This window comes from Chondrus crispus, genomic scaffold (assembly GCF_000350225.1).
Source record: "Chondrus crispus Stackhouse genomic scaffold, scaffold_221, whole genome shotgun sequence".
In the NCBI taxonomy this organism is placed as follows: Eukaryota; Rhodophyta; class Florideophyceae; order Gigartinales; family Gigartinaceae; genus Chondrus; species Chondrus crispus.
This window is the reverse complement of record NW_005179097.1, coordinates 1-15,570: the sequence shown is the minus strand read 5'-3', so window position 1 is coordinate 15,570 and position 15,570 is coordinate 1. Positions and strand designations below refer to the sequence as shown.

At 53.2% G+C, this 15,570-nt stretch overlaps 7 protein-coding genes; 4 read left to right on the top strand and 3 right to left on the bottom strand.

Moving 5' to 3' along the window:
• Positions 1-894, top strand: part of CHC_T00008775001 (Carbohydrate sulfotransferase) — a 1,782-nt gene extending 888 nt beyond the window's left edge. The window contains exon 1 of the mRNA XM_005715526.1: positions 1-894. This exon is cut by the window's left edge and continues 888 nt beyond it. Within this exon, the coding sequence (XP_005715583.1) occupies positions 1-894 (894 nt within the window).
• A 342-nt stretch (positions 895-1,236) lies between these two features.
• Positions 1,237-1,383, top strand: CHC_T00004235001 (hypothetical protein). XM_005715525.1 is given in 2 exon segments: positions 1,237-1,371; positions 1,372-1,383. 1 exon segment carries the CDS (start codon positions 1,237-1,239, stop codon positions 1,369-1,371), a length of 135 nt encoding a protein of 44 aa, XP_005715582.1. The 3' UTR covers positions 1,372-1,383.
• Positions 1,384-1,698: 315 nt separating this feature from the next.
• CHC_T00004234001 (hypothetical protein) lies at positions 1,699-3,110 on the bottom strand. XM_005715524.1 is given in 2 exon segments: positions 1,699-1,760; positions 1,761-3,110. 1 exon segment carries the CDS (start codon positions 3,108-3,110, stop codon positions 1,761-1,763), a length of 1,350 nt encoding a protein of 449 aa, XP_005715581.1. The 3' UTR covers positions 1,699-1,760.
• A 377-nt stretch (positions 3,111-3,487) lies between these two features.
• On the top strand, positions 3,488-6,009 carry CHC_T00004233001 (hypothetical protein). XM_005715523.1 is given in 2 exon segments: positions 3,488-5,944; positions 5,945-6,009. 1 exon segment carries the CDS (start codon positions 3,488-3,490, stop codon positions 5,942-5,944), a length of 2,457 nt encoding a protein of 818 aa, XP_005715580.1. The 3' UTR covers positions 5,945-6,009.
• A 311-nt stretch (positions 6,010-6,320) lies between these two features.
• CHC_T00004232001 (hypothetical protein) lies at positions 6,321-7,733 on the bottom strand. XM_005715522.1 is given in 2 exon segments: positions 6,321-6,620; positions 6,621-7,733. The coding sequence occupies 1 exon segment, from the start codon at positions 7,731-7,733 to the stop codon at positions 6,621-6,623; it is 1,113 nt and encodes a 370-aa protein (XP_005715579.1). The 3' UTR covers positions 6,321-6,620.
• Positions 7,734-8,573: 840 nt separating this feature from the next.
• On the top strand, positions 8,574-14,353 carry CHC_T00004231001 (hypothetical protein). XM_005715521.1 is given in 2 exon segments: positions 8,574-14,231; positions 14,232-14,353. The coding sequence occupies 1 exon segment, from the start codon at positions 8,574-8,576 to the stop codon at positions 14,229-14,231; it is 5,658 nt and encodes a 1,885-aa protein (XP_005715578.1). The 3' UTR covers positions 14,232-14,353.
• Positions 14,354-14,430: 77 nt separating this feature from the next.
• On the bottom strand, positions 14,431-15,396 carry CHC_T00004230001 (hypothetical protein). XM_005715520.1 is given in 2 exon segments: positions 14,431-14,490; positions 14,491-15,396. 1 exon segment carries the CDS (start codon positions 15,394-15,396, stop codon positions 14,491-14,493), a length of 906 nt encoding a protein of 301 aa, XP_005715577.1. The 3' UTR covers positions 14,431-14,490.
• Between the last annotated feature and the right edge of the window lie 174 nt (positions 15,397-15,570).

Sequence of the window (15,570 nt, the reverse complement as noted above, 5' to 3'; positions counted from 1 at the left end):
AATCTCGCCGCCGTCTGCCTCCTTCTGCTGCTCCTCCTCACTCTCCTGCGCCGTCATCGCCGCCAGAAAGCATGGCCCGCCATAACCCCGACGCGTCCCCTGTCCTCGCTCCCGGCCATCCCGCGCAACATCTACGGCCTCCCGCGCGCCCCGGTTCTCTACTGCTACATCCCGAAGAACGCGTGCAGCCGCTTCAAGGCCCTCTTCCGCAAGCGCGCCGGCTTCCCTGATTGGGAGGACCCCGCCCTCATACACGGCCGCCACAACGGCCTCCCCAGACTCGCCGCGCTCAAGCCCCGAGAGGCTATGAGCCAGCTCGCCAGCCCCGACATCCGCAAGTTCGTCGTCGTCAGAGACCCTTTCGCCAGGCTGGTTTCGGCGTATCAGAATAAAATCGCCTACCCGTGGCCGAATCAGAGGCGCGATTTTTGGGGAAAACATCTCACGGAGGAGTGCCCACACATGATAGCGGAGAGGGTTATGCCAGAAGCGGGGCCTTTGTTATCGCTCCATGACTTTTTAGTCTGTCTCTTGACCGACGACAACCTCACCCCAAGTAACGAGCACTGGCGCCCACAGACCGACTTGTGCGCCTTAGACCACATCAAGTATGATGTGTACCTCCACTTGGAATCGCTGCAGGACGATGCCGATGCTTTGCTTACCGTCCTGGGGTGGAACGAGGACACGGCCTCTTTCGAGATGAACAGAAAACCCGTGTACTCGAAGCCCCTCAGTGATTTTTATTCCCCCACCACTATCAAGTTGGCCCTCCAGTACTACAAGACAGATTTTGATATTCTCAAGTATCCGCGCGTGCCGAAAGGATTGATCCATTTTTACTCCGTGTTTAATGGCACCAACATTCAACCGGGATTCGAGCCGCCGCTGTGAAAAGGCAAGCCTTTGGAATGTCATTCAAACCAGTTTCTGGCTGCCTTGTTTTTATTGCGCTTGAGTGGGGCACCATGTCAGAGGGTTAGCATATACTTTGATTGAGTCATGCCATGTCCATTTGCTCTTGGAGGTTGCGATGCAAGCTTGCGTAAATGGATGGCTGTGGGACCCATACATTTACGTGGTATGCGCATACATATGGTTGCATGTCACGGATTGTGACACACTCCACCAACCCCGCGACTCTTTGGAATGTTGCGCTGCTCCGCATCTGTGGTCAGAGCGGAGGCCGTCAGCTCTCATCTTGTCTGTGCTTGAGTTTGTAAGTGAAAGATTCACATGGTGACATGTTCTTACTTCGTGATGCAGCCTCTCTGCGTGTTTGAAAGACGGCAAGGCGAGGGAGGGAGCACAACGTTGAGGCCTTTAAGAGGCTCCTTCTGGCTACAGCCGTTCATATTGAGAGATGATTAAAGCGACTTGTTTTGAAATTTAACGGCCGAAAGTTTGTTCTTCGAGGCAAACCTCATCACCACCATCGGGCTGGCGTCATTCGACTCTTGCCTTCTTTTCGCTGGGACAATGCCATCTTTCCTCTGCCCCGATGGTAATACTGTACTTGTATTTCACGTCGTTCCAGACAGCAGGCCATCTGCGGTCGCTCCTAGTAGGATCTGCGAGTACTGGCTGGAGGGCTGTGCGGGGTCTTGGCTTACTTCAGCGTCTGCGATTATGCTCTCAACTTGTTAGCGCCGACGAAAGAGCTGGTCAGGTACACTTTCGCGCTATGGAAAACGTAAATGTTAAACGATCCCTTTATACAACGAAGCGGGCTTCGGCCTCCGCCAAACTTTCGAACTAGTCTACTCATCCGATCTTTCCTCCAAAAGCAGCATAGCGCTAGGAAACAGCCCCGCTTGTTCCACAGTCATATCCGCATCTTCCGGATATCTCAAGCTCCTCCTCGGGTAGGTTGTAACCAAACTTGCTTTTTCGATGTCGACTCGATTAACCTCTGCCCAATCGAAGACGACCTCCATAGCGTTCGCCTTTTCAAACCGCCTCCCCACTCTGCTTCCATCCGGCAGCCTCATGACGACACTAGCCACACCAGGCCCCTTCTCCGGTTCCTCCCCCAACGCCTCGCGTTTTCGTTCACGTCTGACTTCCAGCCCTCGCAAGCGCTCCCTCTCCCCTTCTACCCTGTCCTGCTCCTCCTGCGCCTTCCTCTCCTTCTCCCTGTCCTCCTCCAGCGCGGCGGCGTACTCCATATCCTGTTGCTCCCGGAGCAGTCTCGCGCTCTCCCTCTCATCCCGTTGCTGCCTCGCAGCCACAAGAATACCGCCGTGCCTCGCTAAGACACGATCAACCCACGCCGCAGCACCATCTCCACCACCATTCAGCGCCGGAAACCCAGCCCGTACGGCGAGGACAGTTCCGTAATTCGCCAGTGCCAAGTCTGCATCTGGACTGACGCGGCTGCTCGGCGGGGCGACGATAGCCAAAAACGGGAGCGCCGGCGCACGCAGCGCGCGCTGCACGGCGGCTCCATCGCGTTGCGATACGCTCGCGGCCCAGAAGACCATAGGTTCTGCGGCAGTGACTAGCGAGGGGGCGCAAAGCACTTCGCGGGAAAAGCGCGGGGTGAGGCGATGAGATTCCGAATGGACGTAGACGAGGAGGAACTGGAGGTTGGATTGCGCGGCAGCGAGGGCGGAGAAGTAGGGGCCGAGGTAGAAAGGGGGGTGCGAGGTGCCATAGCGGGCGTCGAAGAAGGAGGCAAAACGTGCCGAGGGCGTCGCGCCAGGGGCAGCTTCGATGGCGCGGTTCGGGCCCGTGCCGAAGAGACGGATGAGGGCGCTAGTCAGGCCGGAGAAGAGGGACCAGACGAATCGGAGAGGGGAGGTTAGGGCAAGCAGCCATCGGGGAAAGGGGCGCGGGTTGGGGTTGGCAACGGCGGTGGTTGTCGGTGGCGGTGGGGCTGGGGCACCGTTGTCATTGGGAGTGGAGGGGGAGGAGGCCGCGGGTTCGAGGAAGTGGTCGACGGCGCGCTCGAGGTTCCAGTTGGTGGCGGTGAGATGCGGAAGGGCGTCTGCGTCGGAGGCGATAGAGGTGACGGCGCGAAACGTGGCAAGGGCTGTGCGTTGGGAGGCCGTGAGGGTGGAGTTAGCGGCGGAGTCGTCCGCGGAATCGATGCTCGCCTCTTGGACCATGGCAGCAGGTCGTGAAGGGGATGGCGGCATAGGGCGGGGAGGGGGGGGGAAGGCGATGAACTGTTGAGGGGATGAGGTTGTTGATGGGCACGACGGAGTTGGAAGGAGACTTTGTGATCGGGATGGATGATGATTGAAGCGGTCCTGCTGATGGCTTGCACACGTGGCAGGGCTGACACTTGTTGCTGCGAATCGCGATCGGCGATGGAGATCCGAATTTCGGCAGCGACAAGGAGGCTTGGTGAATCCTTGTCACACCCAGCCTCCAAGCAAGCAAGGGCCTTCCTTCTCCACGAAAACGGATTTGTTTCTCCTCTCATTCCGCTCCCAACTCCCCAGCGTCCTACCTAACTCGCTAACATCCCCTCTCCTCCGTCATGCAGTACTTCCAGAAGCTCATCCAGAAGGACCTTGGCTTCACCCACTCCCTTGACACGCCCATCGCCTCGCATGACCCCGCCAACATCTGGGCGCTACATCACGGCAAGTCAAAGTCCACGCACGACCCCTCCCTCGTCTTCCACTTCGACGGCTCCAAGCCCGGGTCGACATCCTCGCAAGCCGCGCTCGCAAAGTCTTGCTTGCAGCGCCTGAAAACCCTCCGCCACCCAGACGTCCTCAAGTACATCGCATCAGTCGAAGGGCCAGACGGCACCATCTACGTCGCCACGGAACCCGCCACCCCGCTTGCAACCATCCTTGCAGACGCCAGTTCGCCGCTTGACAGGGAAACGGTTTTGTGGGGATTGTACACTACCGCCCGCGCTTTGGGGTTTTTGCACGATTCGAGTCTCATTCATGGCAGGCTAAACCCAGCCACTGTGTTTGTTACGCCGCAGGGGGATTGGAAGCTCGCGGGCTTCGAGTGTGTCACCGCGCATTCGTCTGCGGCGAGCTTGACTCAGCATGCCGCCCAGCTGCAGAGGCATGAGTACCAGAGCCCAGAGTTCGCGCGGGGTAATTGGTCTGGCATTGCGTCCGGCGCCCCGGGTGCGGTTGATTCGTGGGCCTTGGGATGCCTTATGTATGAGGCTCATGCCGGGAGTCTAACATCGCCAGATCAACTGCAGAATATCTCTGCTCTGCCAAAGCAGATTCTGTCGGCGTATCAGAAGTTGCTTGCGAGCAACGCATCGAATCGAGCCCCTGCCGGGCAATTGCCAAACCATCCCTACTTTCAGAAATCAAAGTTTGTCGAACTGAATATGTTTGTAGAGAACTTGGCGCTCAAGGGGCAGCTGGAACGAGAGGCCTTTTTAGGAAAGCTATCCACTATTATGGATAGGCTACCGGATGGGTTTTGTACGTTTAAGGTCCTCCCGATGCTTAGTCAGAGCTTAGAGACGGGTGCGGGAGCTGTTGCAGCCTTTGCATGTATCGTTAAGATGGCGGATAGGCTGAGCGAACACGACTTTGCGAATATTGTCGTTAAGAAATATGCTGTCGGCTGGTACGGGAATCATGGTCTTGACCGTAATCTCAAAGTGCAGCTTTACAGCAAGTTGGATTTGTTCAGCAAGCACTTTGACGACAATGCACTCAACACAGTCTTGTTCCCTGCGATGTGCGCTTCGTTTCAGGATATGCAAGCACCGGCTTTGCGGGATGGGGCTGTCAAGGCAGTGCTGAGCATCTGCAATAGACTGACTGACAAGAACCTCAACTCCGTCCTCATGTCGCATTTTGCCCGTTTGCAGGTCGACCCTGAACCCGCCATTCGGACAAATACGACTGTGTGCCTGGGTAAGCTTGCCCCGCAACTTAGCCAGGCCGCGCGCAACAAGGTTCTGGCGGCGGCATTTCTGCGGTCTCTAAAAGATCCTTTCCCTCATGCAAGGGCAGCTGGTGTGAATGCAATCTTGATCACCACCGATACGTACTCAGTGAAGGATATTGCTACTCGGTTGCTTCCTGCGATTATACCGCTACTTATTGACAAATCTGGCGATGTTCGCCAGCTCGCATTTAAGGTTGTCGCCGAGTTTCAGAGTACCCTCACGAGAAACCATGAAGAGATGTCCCGTACCGAAGAGTCTTCAAGCGCTAACCACGCTCAGAACAAAGAGACCTCTGGTTTCAAGTCTGGTAGTGCCTCATTGGGGTCGGGGTGGGGATTGAGCTCATTTTCATCGATGACGGCCGCTTTGCTGAACAAGTCAGACACACCCGCTCAAAGTAGTAGCACATCAACGGGAATTTCTTCGGAAGATTTCAAGCGAGGACGGCCAACTGCTGCAGTGACTTCCAATGGAAAGCCTCCGGCAATGGTAAAGGCACCTACTGCAATGAGTAGCGATACATGGGGGAGCACGAATGGCGGTGGAAACGCTGGTAGCAATGTTTCCGCTCCAGCAGCTTTCGCCCCGACTCCACTCACAGCTCAAAGCTTAGGTAGTGCTATGAACACCTTTTCCGATTTCAACGACGCTGGCAATGAGCTTCCGGAAGATGATGATGACGACGGCTGGGGTGATATGGACATCAAACCAGCAGCAGGCACAAAGCCCATAGATGAAGAGGACCTCTTTGTTTCCATGATGGGCAACCCTACGTCAAAACCGAAAGCGGTGCCTGGAGGAATCCCTCGAAGTGGAAGCAACACGAGCAGCGCAAGCGGATCAATGGCGGGTGGGGGTGATCTTTGGAACCTGGCACCTCCAATGGTTTCCAAGCCCAAACCGCGACCGCCGACAACTCGCACAACTGCATCAGGAATGGGTTTGAATTCTACCTCGAGTAGAAGGAACAAAAAGTCGACTGGCGACGACTGGGAGGCGCTACTTGGCGGTACAGGTAGCACTAAGAGAAAGCCTGTAAGTAGAGGAGCGAGGTAGGGTGTATGTATCTATGTTAAGTAAATGTAACCTTCTGTGAAAGCAACGGTGGGGATTAACTCGTATTCTTCAAGGATGAGTGAAACGAAAGTGAGTGCACACACTCACAATGTGTGTGTGGGGGGGGGGGGGGGGGGGGGGTGGGACCGACTCTTTCTAGAGTGTTCGCATTACTGACTTGAGTCTTCCGTTATTGCGGTTTCAAACAATTCGCTAATCAGAGTTGGCAGTTCTATTTCGCTTTGCAATTCTTTCTTTCTGTCCAGGTCTGTAGTCTGTACCGTATCCAGGTATGACAACGATTTCATCGCTGAAAAGAACATTTGAAGGTGAAGGTGGGAGTCAAACCCGGGCAAGTTAAGACACAGCGAAAGAATTAACTAGCCTCTTATCATAGGGCATCACAACGCATTTGAACACTGCTATTTGGCTATTTTTGTAATTATCGGCTACAGTAAGAACTAATGAGACCTACATCTACTGTCACAGCATCCAGATGGTTCACATGCTCCCGATCAGGAGAACATCATGTTTCGCAAGGGCTGTGTCAGGTTAGAAACTTGACAGCCGTCAGTTGGACTCTTCGTCCAAGCCAGCGCGTGTGCCGTGGACTCGGCTTCGCAAGTTGAATTCTGACACATTTCATCCGGTATAAATTCTATCCGGCCTTCCCCTCTTATTGATTGTCTGGCATTGGAATGCCATATTCTGCGGCCTGCTCAGGAGTGAGGGCTGGATTTTTGTCCGCTTCCCACGTTTCATGGCCTTCCTCATATCTGGTGCCTGAGACTGCCTCCTTCGGAACGGCAGCTTCTAATGCCTCAAGCTCTTCTGGAGAGAGTTCAATCTCCGTCGATCCGACATTGCTGATAAGGTTCTTTTCCTTCGTTGTTCCTGGAATTGCAACAATTCCGGCCCCGTTGAGGCGATGGCCCTGCGCTTCTACCCAGGCCAATGTGAGTTGGGCTGTCGAGACGCCCTTCTGATCTGCGATCTTTTGGACGTTCTCCAGCAGCTTGGCATTGCCCTCGGCAGCCTCACCTACGAAACGGGGTTGGTTGGCGCGAAAATCAGTCAACGAATATTTCTTCGTGGTACCAGTGGACCCGCCAAAGAAACCACGCCCAAGGGGTGAATAGGCGACAACACCAATGCCCAGCTCGGCACACGTGGGCATGATCCCGGTTTCAATGTCGCGACACCACAAGGAATACTCAAGCTGCACAGCAGTGATGGGATGAATCCTGTGGGCTCTTCGGATGGTTGAAGCGGAACACTCAGATAGGCCAACATATTTGACCTTTCCTTCCTCAACCAGCTTCTTCATCTCCATCATAGAAATCTCGATGGGAAGCGTTTGGTCGATGCGGTGAAGATAAAACAAATCAAGGTAGTCTGTCTTCAAGCGACGCAATGAATCTTCACATTGCTGACGGATGAAGGAGGGGGACCCATTTGGGACAATCCTTAACTTTGGGAAGAGACGAAGCTCAACGCCAGTTTTAGTGGCGATCTGGATATTCTCCCTCCCGACTTTTTCAATTGCCCTGGAGATTATTTCTTCTTGACATACGAGCGGTGAGGAGAAACGAAGGAGTCGGAAGAAGTCGGGATAAACGTAGAGGTTGGCGGTGTCCCAGAGGGTAATACCAAGCTCATGCGTCTTCTCAAGTAGCGCGACAATATCGTCATCCGGCAGTTTGGTTCCATATGCCGTGGTCAGGCCCATGCAGCCATAGCCAATTTTCGATATGACTAGACCTTGTGAGCCTAACGCGATTGTCCTCATGTTGAACTTAAACCTTGTGAAGCCGTCAAGGGTGGAAAGAGAGCGATAGCTGGGGGTTGAGAGTGGGCAGACAAGCCCGAATCTATTGGGTAATGGGGGTGCGGAATCTCTTAAATACTGCACCTTTGGAGAGACAGTTGCATAACTGCTGCTTTACTGTGCGCGGTGCCCTAGCGTAGCGTACGGGTGCTGCTATGTTGGTGGAGTGATTGCAATAAGCATCATCAAATCTCGCAGTCGATCTACGCGAATTGTATGACGCGAATTGTCGTTTAAATCGCGATTAGAGTCACGAGGCAAAAAAACAAGCTCGAGGATCTGCCCAATTGTATTGCAGGGTGTGGTGAATCCCGTAAAAATGAGCAGCCAATAAGATACAGCCATTATCTGATTCGGCATATGATCTAATTTCTGTCGTCTTACACGTTTCATATAGATCAATTACATTGATCAAGTTATGCAAGTGCTTTGGCCAAATAATAATTACAAAAACATTAAGATTTGAAGACCCTCGCAGCAGCGCATACAGAAGGGAAAGCTCTTATCTTCTGGTATCCAAGCAGGTGATTGGACCGTGAATTTAATCATAACGAGAACCATCCAGCCCCGTTGTTGGTGGGCGGGATCTTTGTCCGGCAGTTTCACCTTGACAGGACAAGCAAAGCCCCCTGCGCGCATATCTACAAACCTCGCCCCAAAAACCGCCTGTTTGGGGTTGAAACCGCCATTTTCCTCTTGCCAAAACTCTCGTTTCACCGCCGCCGTCGTCTCCACACCAGCTCAACCTGATAAACGCGAAACTCACCATTCTGGCTCGTCCCACCTTGACGCGGTTTCCCAATGTCCGACAACGAAGACGGGTACGAGAATGGAGCTCCGCAGGAGGATGACTTTGAAGATTCTAGCGTGGAGGAATCGGACGATGAGGACAAGTTTGAGGAAGATGACTTCATAGTGGACGATGTCGGTGACGCTGATGATGCAGGTCCACTGCCTCCGATGCGCAGGGATGACGATGCTGACGATCTTGAAGAAATTCGGAAGAAGAAAAAGAAGAAGCGTAGAAGATACGACGATTCTCACGAACTTGCAGAGGGTGACTTGGAGCTTCTCGAGGAAAAAGGTGTTCGCATTGATAGAAAGAAAAAACTACGCCGTCTGCGAAAGGGCGCCGCAGATGAGGAAGACAACTTTGGCCTTGATGATGAAGTGCGCGGCTTGGCTGACATCGAGGAAGAGGATGACCTTTACGAACGCCGTCGCCAGCCTGAAGAACCCGTTGACTACGATGACGAAATGGATGACTTCATTGATGATGGCGGTCGTCGTCGACGCAGGCGTGCTGCCGAGAGAGATGGCCTGGTTAGTTCCGAGGCTGTGCGCCAGGCCCGCTCCATTTTTGGTGATGTTGAGGAAATGACCCAATACCGCGGCGTCGACAAGCTATTCCAGAAGGGGCAAGACGGTGACGACGATGAAGACGCTGATTACCTTGGCGAAGATGAACAACAAGACGAATCAAAACCTCTTCGCACGATTCGCGAACGAGACGACGACAGATTCGGTGATATTGACGCCATGCCGGACGACGAAGAGTTGGGAACACAAGAGGCCAACATCGCTACACAGCTGAGCGGTCCAGGTGATGATGCAGAAGAAGTGAAGCGAATCGTTGCAATGGATGTCCCAGAAGAGTTGCAATATCACTTCGGGCCAAATCATCGCACTCCGACAGATGCCGAGTTGAAGGAAGAGGGAACCTGGATATATAACCACGGGTTCCGGGACAATCCAATGTTCCAGGACCTTGAACACTACAAACCAGAAGCCGTTACCAACAGGATTGTTGTAGTCCTATCTTACATTCACATTGACAAGTTGGATATTCCTTTCATTGCGATGTACAGAAAGGATTACATTACTCCATTTCTCATTCCGAGGGCTGGTGAAATATTGCGTGGGAATCCATCGGAGCAGGATTTCGAGGCGCGGGGAGCTATGCGCACTCCGAGAGGATTCAATTCCTACCAGTATGACGGCTACCGCCCCGGTATTTCGATTGATCATCTGCAAGGAGTTCCCCGAGGTTATGATGACGGATTTGGGGATTGGGGAGTGCTATGGCACATCTTAGATCTCGACAAGAAGTACGCTTCCGTGGTTAAGAAGCGTCAGAGTCTTTTAGCTGCAACAAAAGAAGCAGCTGAAAAAGGTGTACCCTCCCTTGTAGTCAAGGAAGTGACGACCATAATTGAGACATGTGAAGACGAGCAACGCTTAAAGGATGCTGACGCATATCTCCATCTCGCCGTTGAACTGGCAGATGTAGTTACGAAGCGGAACAACGCATTGTCCGATTTCATGGAGGAAGATGATGACGACAAGCGAGCGAAACGCCCTTCACGGAGAAAGAACCGCTACACATACTTTTGCAAGCGCGGCTATCGGGCACTAGCTGAAGAGTTTGGGCTAAGCGCTAGACAGTTTGGAGAAAATTTCCGCAGTGCCAGTCAATATGGCTCAGGAATGCAGATGCATGTTCCTCTTGACGCAGATGATGAACCTCTGGAAGTTGCCAAAGTTTGCGCTGATCGTCTTGGGGAATCCGCAGAGAGGGCAGGCATTACAGACCGAAAGATGGCAGAACGCCTTCTTAACGCGGCTCGCTTGATACTTGTGACAGAAATTGTCGCAGATATGCAAGTTATGCAGACCGCACGTGAGATTCTCTGCAAGCCTGGGACAGTATCTATTTCAACGATTCCAACTCGTCAGGGAATTGCTCAGGTCGACGACACGCACCCATTGAGACCAGTAACATGTCTTGCGGAGAAGAAACTTGAGTCCTTCTCAAATACTACTGACTTTGCCCTTGTCATGCGTGCTGTGAATCTTGGATTTACGCAATTCAAGGTTGTTCTGCAGCCGGAGCAAGTTGCTAAGTTTGATTCTAGTCTTCAGAGTTCCTTTCTTGTTGCCGGTGTACCGTCACAAATGGTTGAAAAGTGGAATGAGGAACGGATGCATGTTGTCAGTGAGGTGAAGAGGATTATCACAAAGGAGCTCATCAATGAAATCACAGAAGAGTTAAATAGCCACACAGACCTCGTCCTTCGCAGTCATCTTTGTCAGTCAGCATCCCGACGTTTTCTCTTAGGCCCAGGACGACCAGATCCTAATGATAATGGTTGTCCCAGGGTACTCTCCGTCTGTGTCACAGGAGAGGAGGATGAAGAACCAGATCCTCTCCAAGCTGCTAAGGATTTAGAGTCGGCGAAGGGAAAGAACAAGATGGGTGGTGAGAAGAGGATAGCTCGGGAAAGGCTGACATTCGTTGAACTAGACGACAATGGAGAATACCAGACGGGGTACGAAATTTTTGCTGGCTGGCTTCGGAGAACAGCCCGAAAGGATTCCCCAGATTCTAAACTGCCAGTCCCGATCAAGGACCAGCTGAAAGCATTCATATCCCAATCACGAGCTCAGGTGATAGTTATCGGGGTCGGAAGTGGTGGCCGTTCGGTTATGCGCCTTCAGACCGATCTGATTGACATCGTGGCAGAAATGGCTGTCGACTCTAGAGAAGAAGATAAGCGGAGGCCCCCAATGCTGCATCCGAGAGAAATCGAAGAAATCAGAAAGCTCGTCACTGAACGAGAAATAGACGACAACGCCGGCAACTACAAAGATGCGGAGGAAAAGCTCAAGGGATTACGACATATGCTTTCCCGCTACATTGTTCTTGCTGATGAATTCCCTGCACGAATATTTGCTAGAACAGAGGCTGCGTCCATTGGCTTGTCTGTGGATGCCATGACTCTGTTGGAAAAGCGTGCTATCGGTCTGGGTCGTCTCGCACAGGAGCCACTGTGGATCTATTCACCAATTGGTCAAGACGAAGAGTCGGCTACACACCTCAAAATCCATCCATATCACTATTTTGCTAAGCCAAAAGAGAGATTGATCGCGCTTCAACGAGCCCTGTTTCGAGCCGTATGTACAAATGGTGTTGATATTAACCGTATGCTTCGACTGCCGCACACGCAATCGCTATTGAGATATATAAGCGGTCTTGGGGTCCACAAAGCTAAAGCTTTGCTGCGGACGCTTGAGGCATCTCTGAGTGAAAAAGATGGCGGTCTACCTTCTAGAAAGCATTTATGGACTGAGAAGCACGTTGGTCGTACTGTGTTTCTCTCGACGGCCGCCTTTCTGCGTGTCAGAGATCCAGAGCTGCACAATGGAGGCAGCAGTCGTCGAGCTATAGAGTTTCGTCGAGCTCGACTGTCTCGAAAATCTCGGGGTCGGCGCCGAGACGACGAAGGCGTGGTGTTTGACCCAATGGATGACTCTCGAGTTCATCCTGAACACTACGCTGTGGCAATTAAGATTGCCGATGAAGCGCTTCGGGATGATGATGGGAATCTCCGTGTGGAAATTCCGAAATCAGAGGAGCATACTGAGGCATTGCGAATGACATCTGCTGTGCTAGATGATCCGGGAGGGTTACAGAGGCTAGCACTGGATGAATACGCAGATCACTTGGAGAAGTTAGGTCGTGGCAGCCTCTTCGAAACTGTCCGAATAATAGCGAGTGAATTCCAGGGCCCCTTCAAGGATCACCGAATTGCGATGCGATCACCTGAGCCTGCAGCTGTTTTCTACCTTGTAAGTGGAGCGGACCCAATAATGATGCGTGTTGGAAGTGTCGTGGCCGCTACCAACTGCCAGTTGAAAGAGAGGAGGAGGATCGTCAATCCTGAACAACGCAATATTTTCGGTGTGTCCTGCTTCTTACCACATAACATACGTGGATACATTCCTCTCTACCCACAATCTCAGTTTATGGATGACGATCGGTTAAGCGATGCTGAACTGAGGAAACTCTTACCTGACGGATGTTCGTGGCGCTGCCGAATCATGGAATTCAAGTTTGACAGGTTTGAAGCAGTCTTGACTTCGAGGGGCGGCGCAATCGATAATCCCGAGAGTATTCATGGATATACGCCCCTCGTGGATAAACGAGATCCCGCGTATCGCCCATATCCAGTACTGGACCCGCAGCAAGAACCGAATGGGGCCCGTGTTTTGCCATTGAAGTCAGCTGAAAAGACGCGTAAGCCAAGTAATCCTAGCCTAAAGAGAACGACGACTAATCTCCGCCACAACGCCAAACCTGTCTTTCATCACCCTCTTTTCAACGAAGTTACTGGTGACGAGGCTATCAGCATGCTTCAGGGTGGTCTTCCAGGGGACATCATCATTCGACCTAGTCAATACGACCGTGATGGGATTATCTTTTCGTGCAAGTTTGCCACACTGCCGGTGGACACAGACACAAAACCGAGAGGTGTATTTCACAAAGATTGTCAAATGCAGTATGACAGTGACGACAACGTGATACCGCTCAGGCTGAAGTTGGATGACGTCACTTATGAAGACGTAGACCAAGTGTTAGAGCAGTATCTTCGCCCAATTATTTCTAACCTCGCAGAGTGCTTGGAGCACCGCAAGTTTAAAGGCGGATCCGTCCGCGACATTGAGAAGTTCGTCGCGAATGAAAAGGAGCGTGCTCCGAAGTCAATCCCTTACTGCTTTGGATTATCAGAGAAGAATTTGACAAGTCTCACGCTGGTCTTTGTACCTGGGACGACCACAGTGCACCAGGAAGAAGTGAAAGTCCTGCCAGACGGATATCGGTTACGAAATGTACTCCACAAGAATATGGATGTCCTTTTCACATGGTTCAAATCTAACATGCGACGATCAACGCGGCGACCTACTGCCGCAAAAGAAACTGCTGGAGCCTCACCTTTCCCTTCGACATACGCATCTGCGGCTTCACCGTATCGAGCAGCCGCATCACCATATCGATCGGCGGCGTCTCCATATCGCTCAGCCGCGTCTCCATTCCAGTCGGCCAAGTCCCCGTTCCAGGCGCCCAGTTCCCCTTTCGTGGGAGCTGCCCGGGCAAGACCTACTCAGGACGCCCCGCCTCCCCCTGCACCGTTGTCTCTTTCAAGCAGACCTGAAAGACCAGACCCGTACCGGTCCATGCAGCAAGAACACCATCCAAGAGTTCCCTTTCCAACGACAAGTGACCAAAACCCCATTTCTGCGGACGAATGGGCAAAGGCGACACTGCAAACAGATGAGCCTCCACCAAGCACTGTCCAAAACGGAAGTGCCAGTGGTCCGCCACCTCCTCCCCGTTCTCCGCCGAGACGCTTTGATGATCTCCACGGCAATGGAAGGGGTCCAGGACCTGCAGGCTCAGCAAGAGGCCCACCCATCCAGGATGGAGCACCGAGGGGACCACATTCAAGAGGTCCTCCTCCTCCAAGGGGTGCTCCTCCTCCTCCAAGGGGTCCTCCTCCAAGGGGTGCTCCTCCAAGGGGTCCTCCTGATGGACGTCGCGGCGGTAGGATGCCAGAATGGCGCGGTGCTAAGCCAGTGCCGGCTTGGAAAAAGGCCCAAGAGCAGCAAAGTGAACAGTAGTGCGTCCTTAAGACTTGTAATTGCCGGAGTTGTGCGGAGAAGTACAACAAATATGTAAAACGCCAAATGAATGGGAGCACTACACCTGTAAAGAATCGAAGGGTGCAGCCTTACATACATTTCAAATCCCGCTCCGTTAACTATCCGGCGTGCGTAAAATATGTAGTCATGGAACTGTTGGTGTTGGCGATCGCTTGACACGGAAACAGTGGGCAGCGGTGAGTATTTAGTGGAGAGTCTTGTGGCAGCAGGTTGTTTTCTACGTTACATGCATTTGACCGTGCCTCAAGTAGGAAATTTCACGTTCTGGAACAGGGCCTCTCGCAAGCACATTCTCAAGCAAACGAACGGCATCCAGCATGCCCTCGTCATTACAAGCAAACGTGCCCCAGCGATGCACGACCGATCTATGCGCATCCAAGTCCCTATGCACGCAGACCATGTCTCTTGCATCTCCCTGCACACCTGACATCAAGACACGGGGTTTGGAGCCACCGATGGGCAAAAACGCGGTATCGCATGGTCCGTATCGACGGTTGATTTCCTGGAACGCTGGGCAATTCGGATACGCAGTATTACTTCGAATACTGTATCTGCTAATGTATGCGCCATTGTCACCGACAGAACTGTCGATGGCTCGATAACCCGTCCCGCCGCAGTAGAAGAAATGGTGATGCTCAGCATTAACCACCCACGAGCACCACAGTGCGCCATCCCGGATGCTATAATGCTGCGCGGGCGTGCATATAAACGTATAACCTTTCACTACACTCTCCTCCCACCAATCGAGCTCGATGACCTTGTCATCCGGCACGCCCGCCGACACCAAGACCTGCTTCAAGCCGAGCGGCACAAGCCACACGGTGACGCGCGAAACCAAGGCCGCGACGGCGTTCTTGTCGTAATGGTCGTAACAGGCGCTCGACAATATGACGGCGTCGATAGTTTTCGGCAGGGCATCGATCGAGCACGCCGGCGGCACGAGTCTCTTCGGCCCCAGCGGGCCGAGCCTCAGGCTCCACACGGGGTCTGTCAAGACGGTCAGCCCTGTGGCGCGGAGAAGAAAGGTGCAGTGGCCAATCCAGAAGCTGACGAGGGCTTCCTCGTCCTTCTCCAGCTCGTCGTCGGCCTGGTCAAAGTCCGGGGTAGTGGCCAGCAAGAGCATGGTGGCGAGCTCCTCGTCCGGCGGGCGGCGATCCTTGGCGACCTTGTGGAAGAAGGTGCGGCCGCCGGAGCCGCCGCGGCTGCGCAAGCCGCCGTCCTTGAAAGCCGAGTCCCACGGGTTGCGAAAGCCGCCCTGGCGGCGGTGGTGCGGCGGCAGCGGCTCGAGCGTCGACGG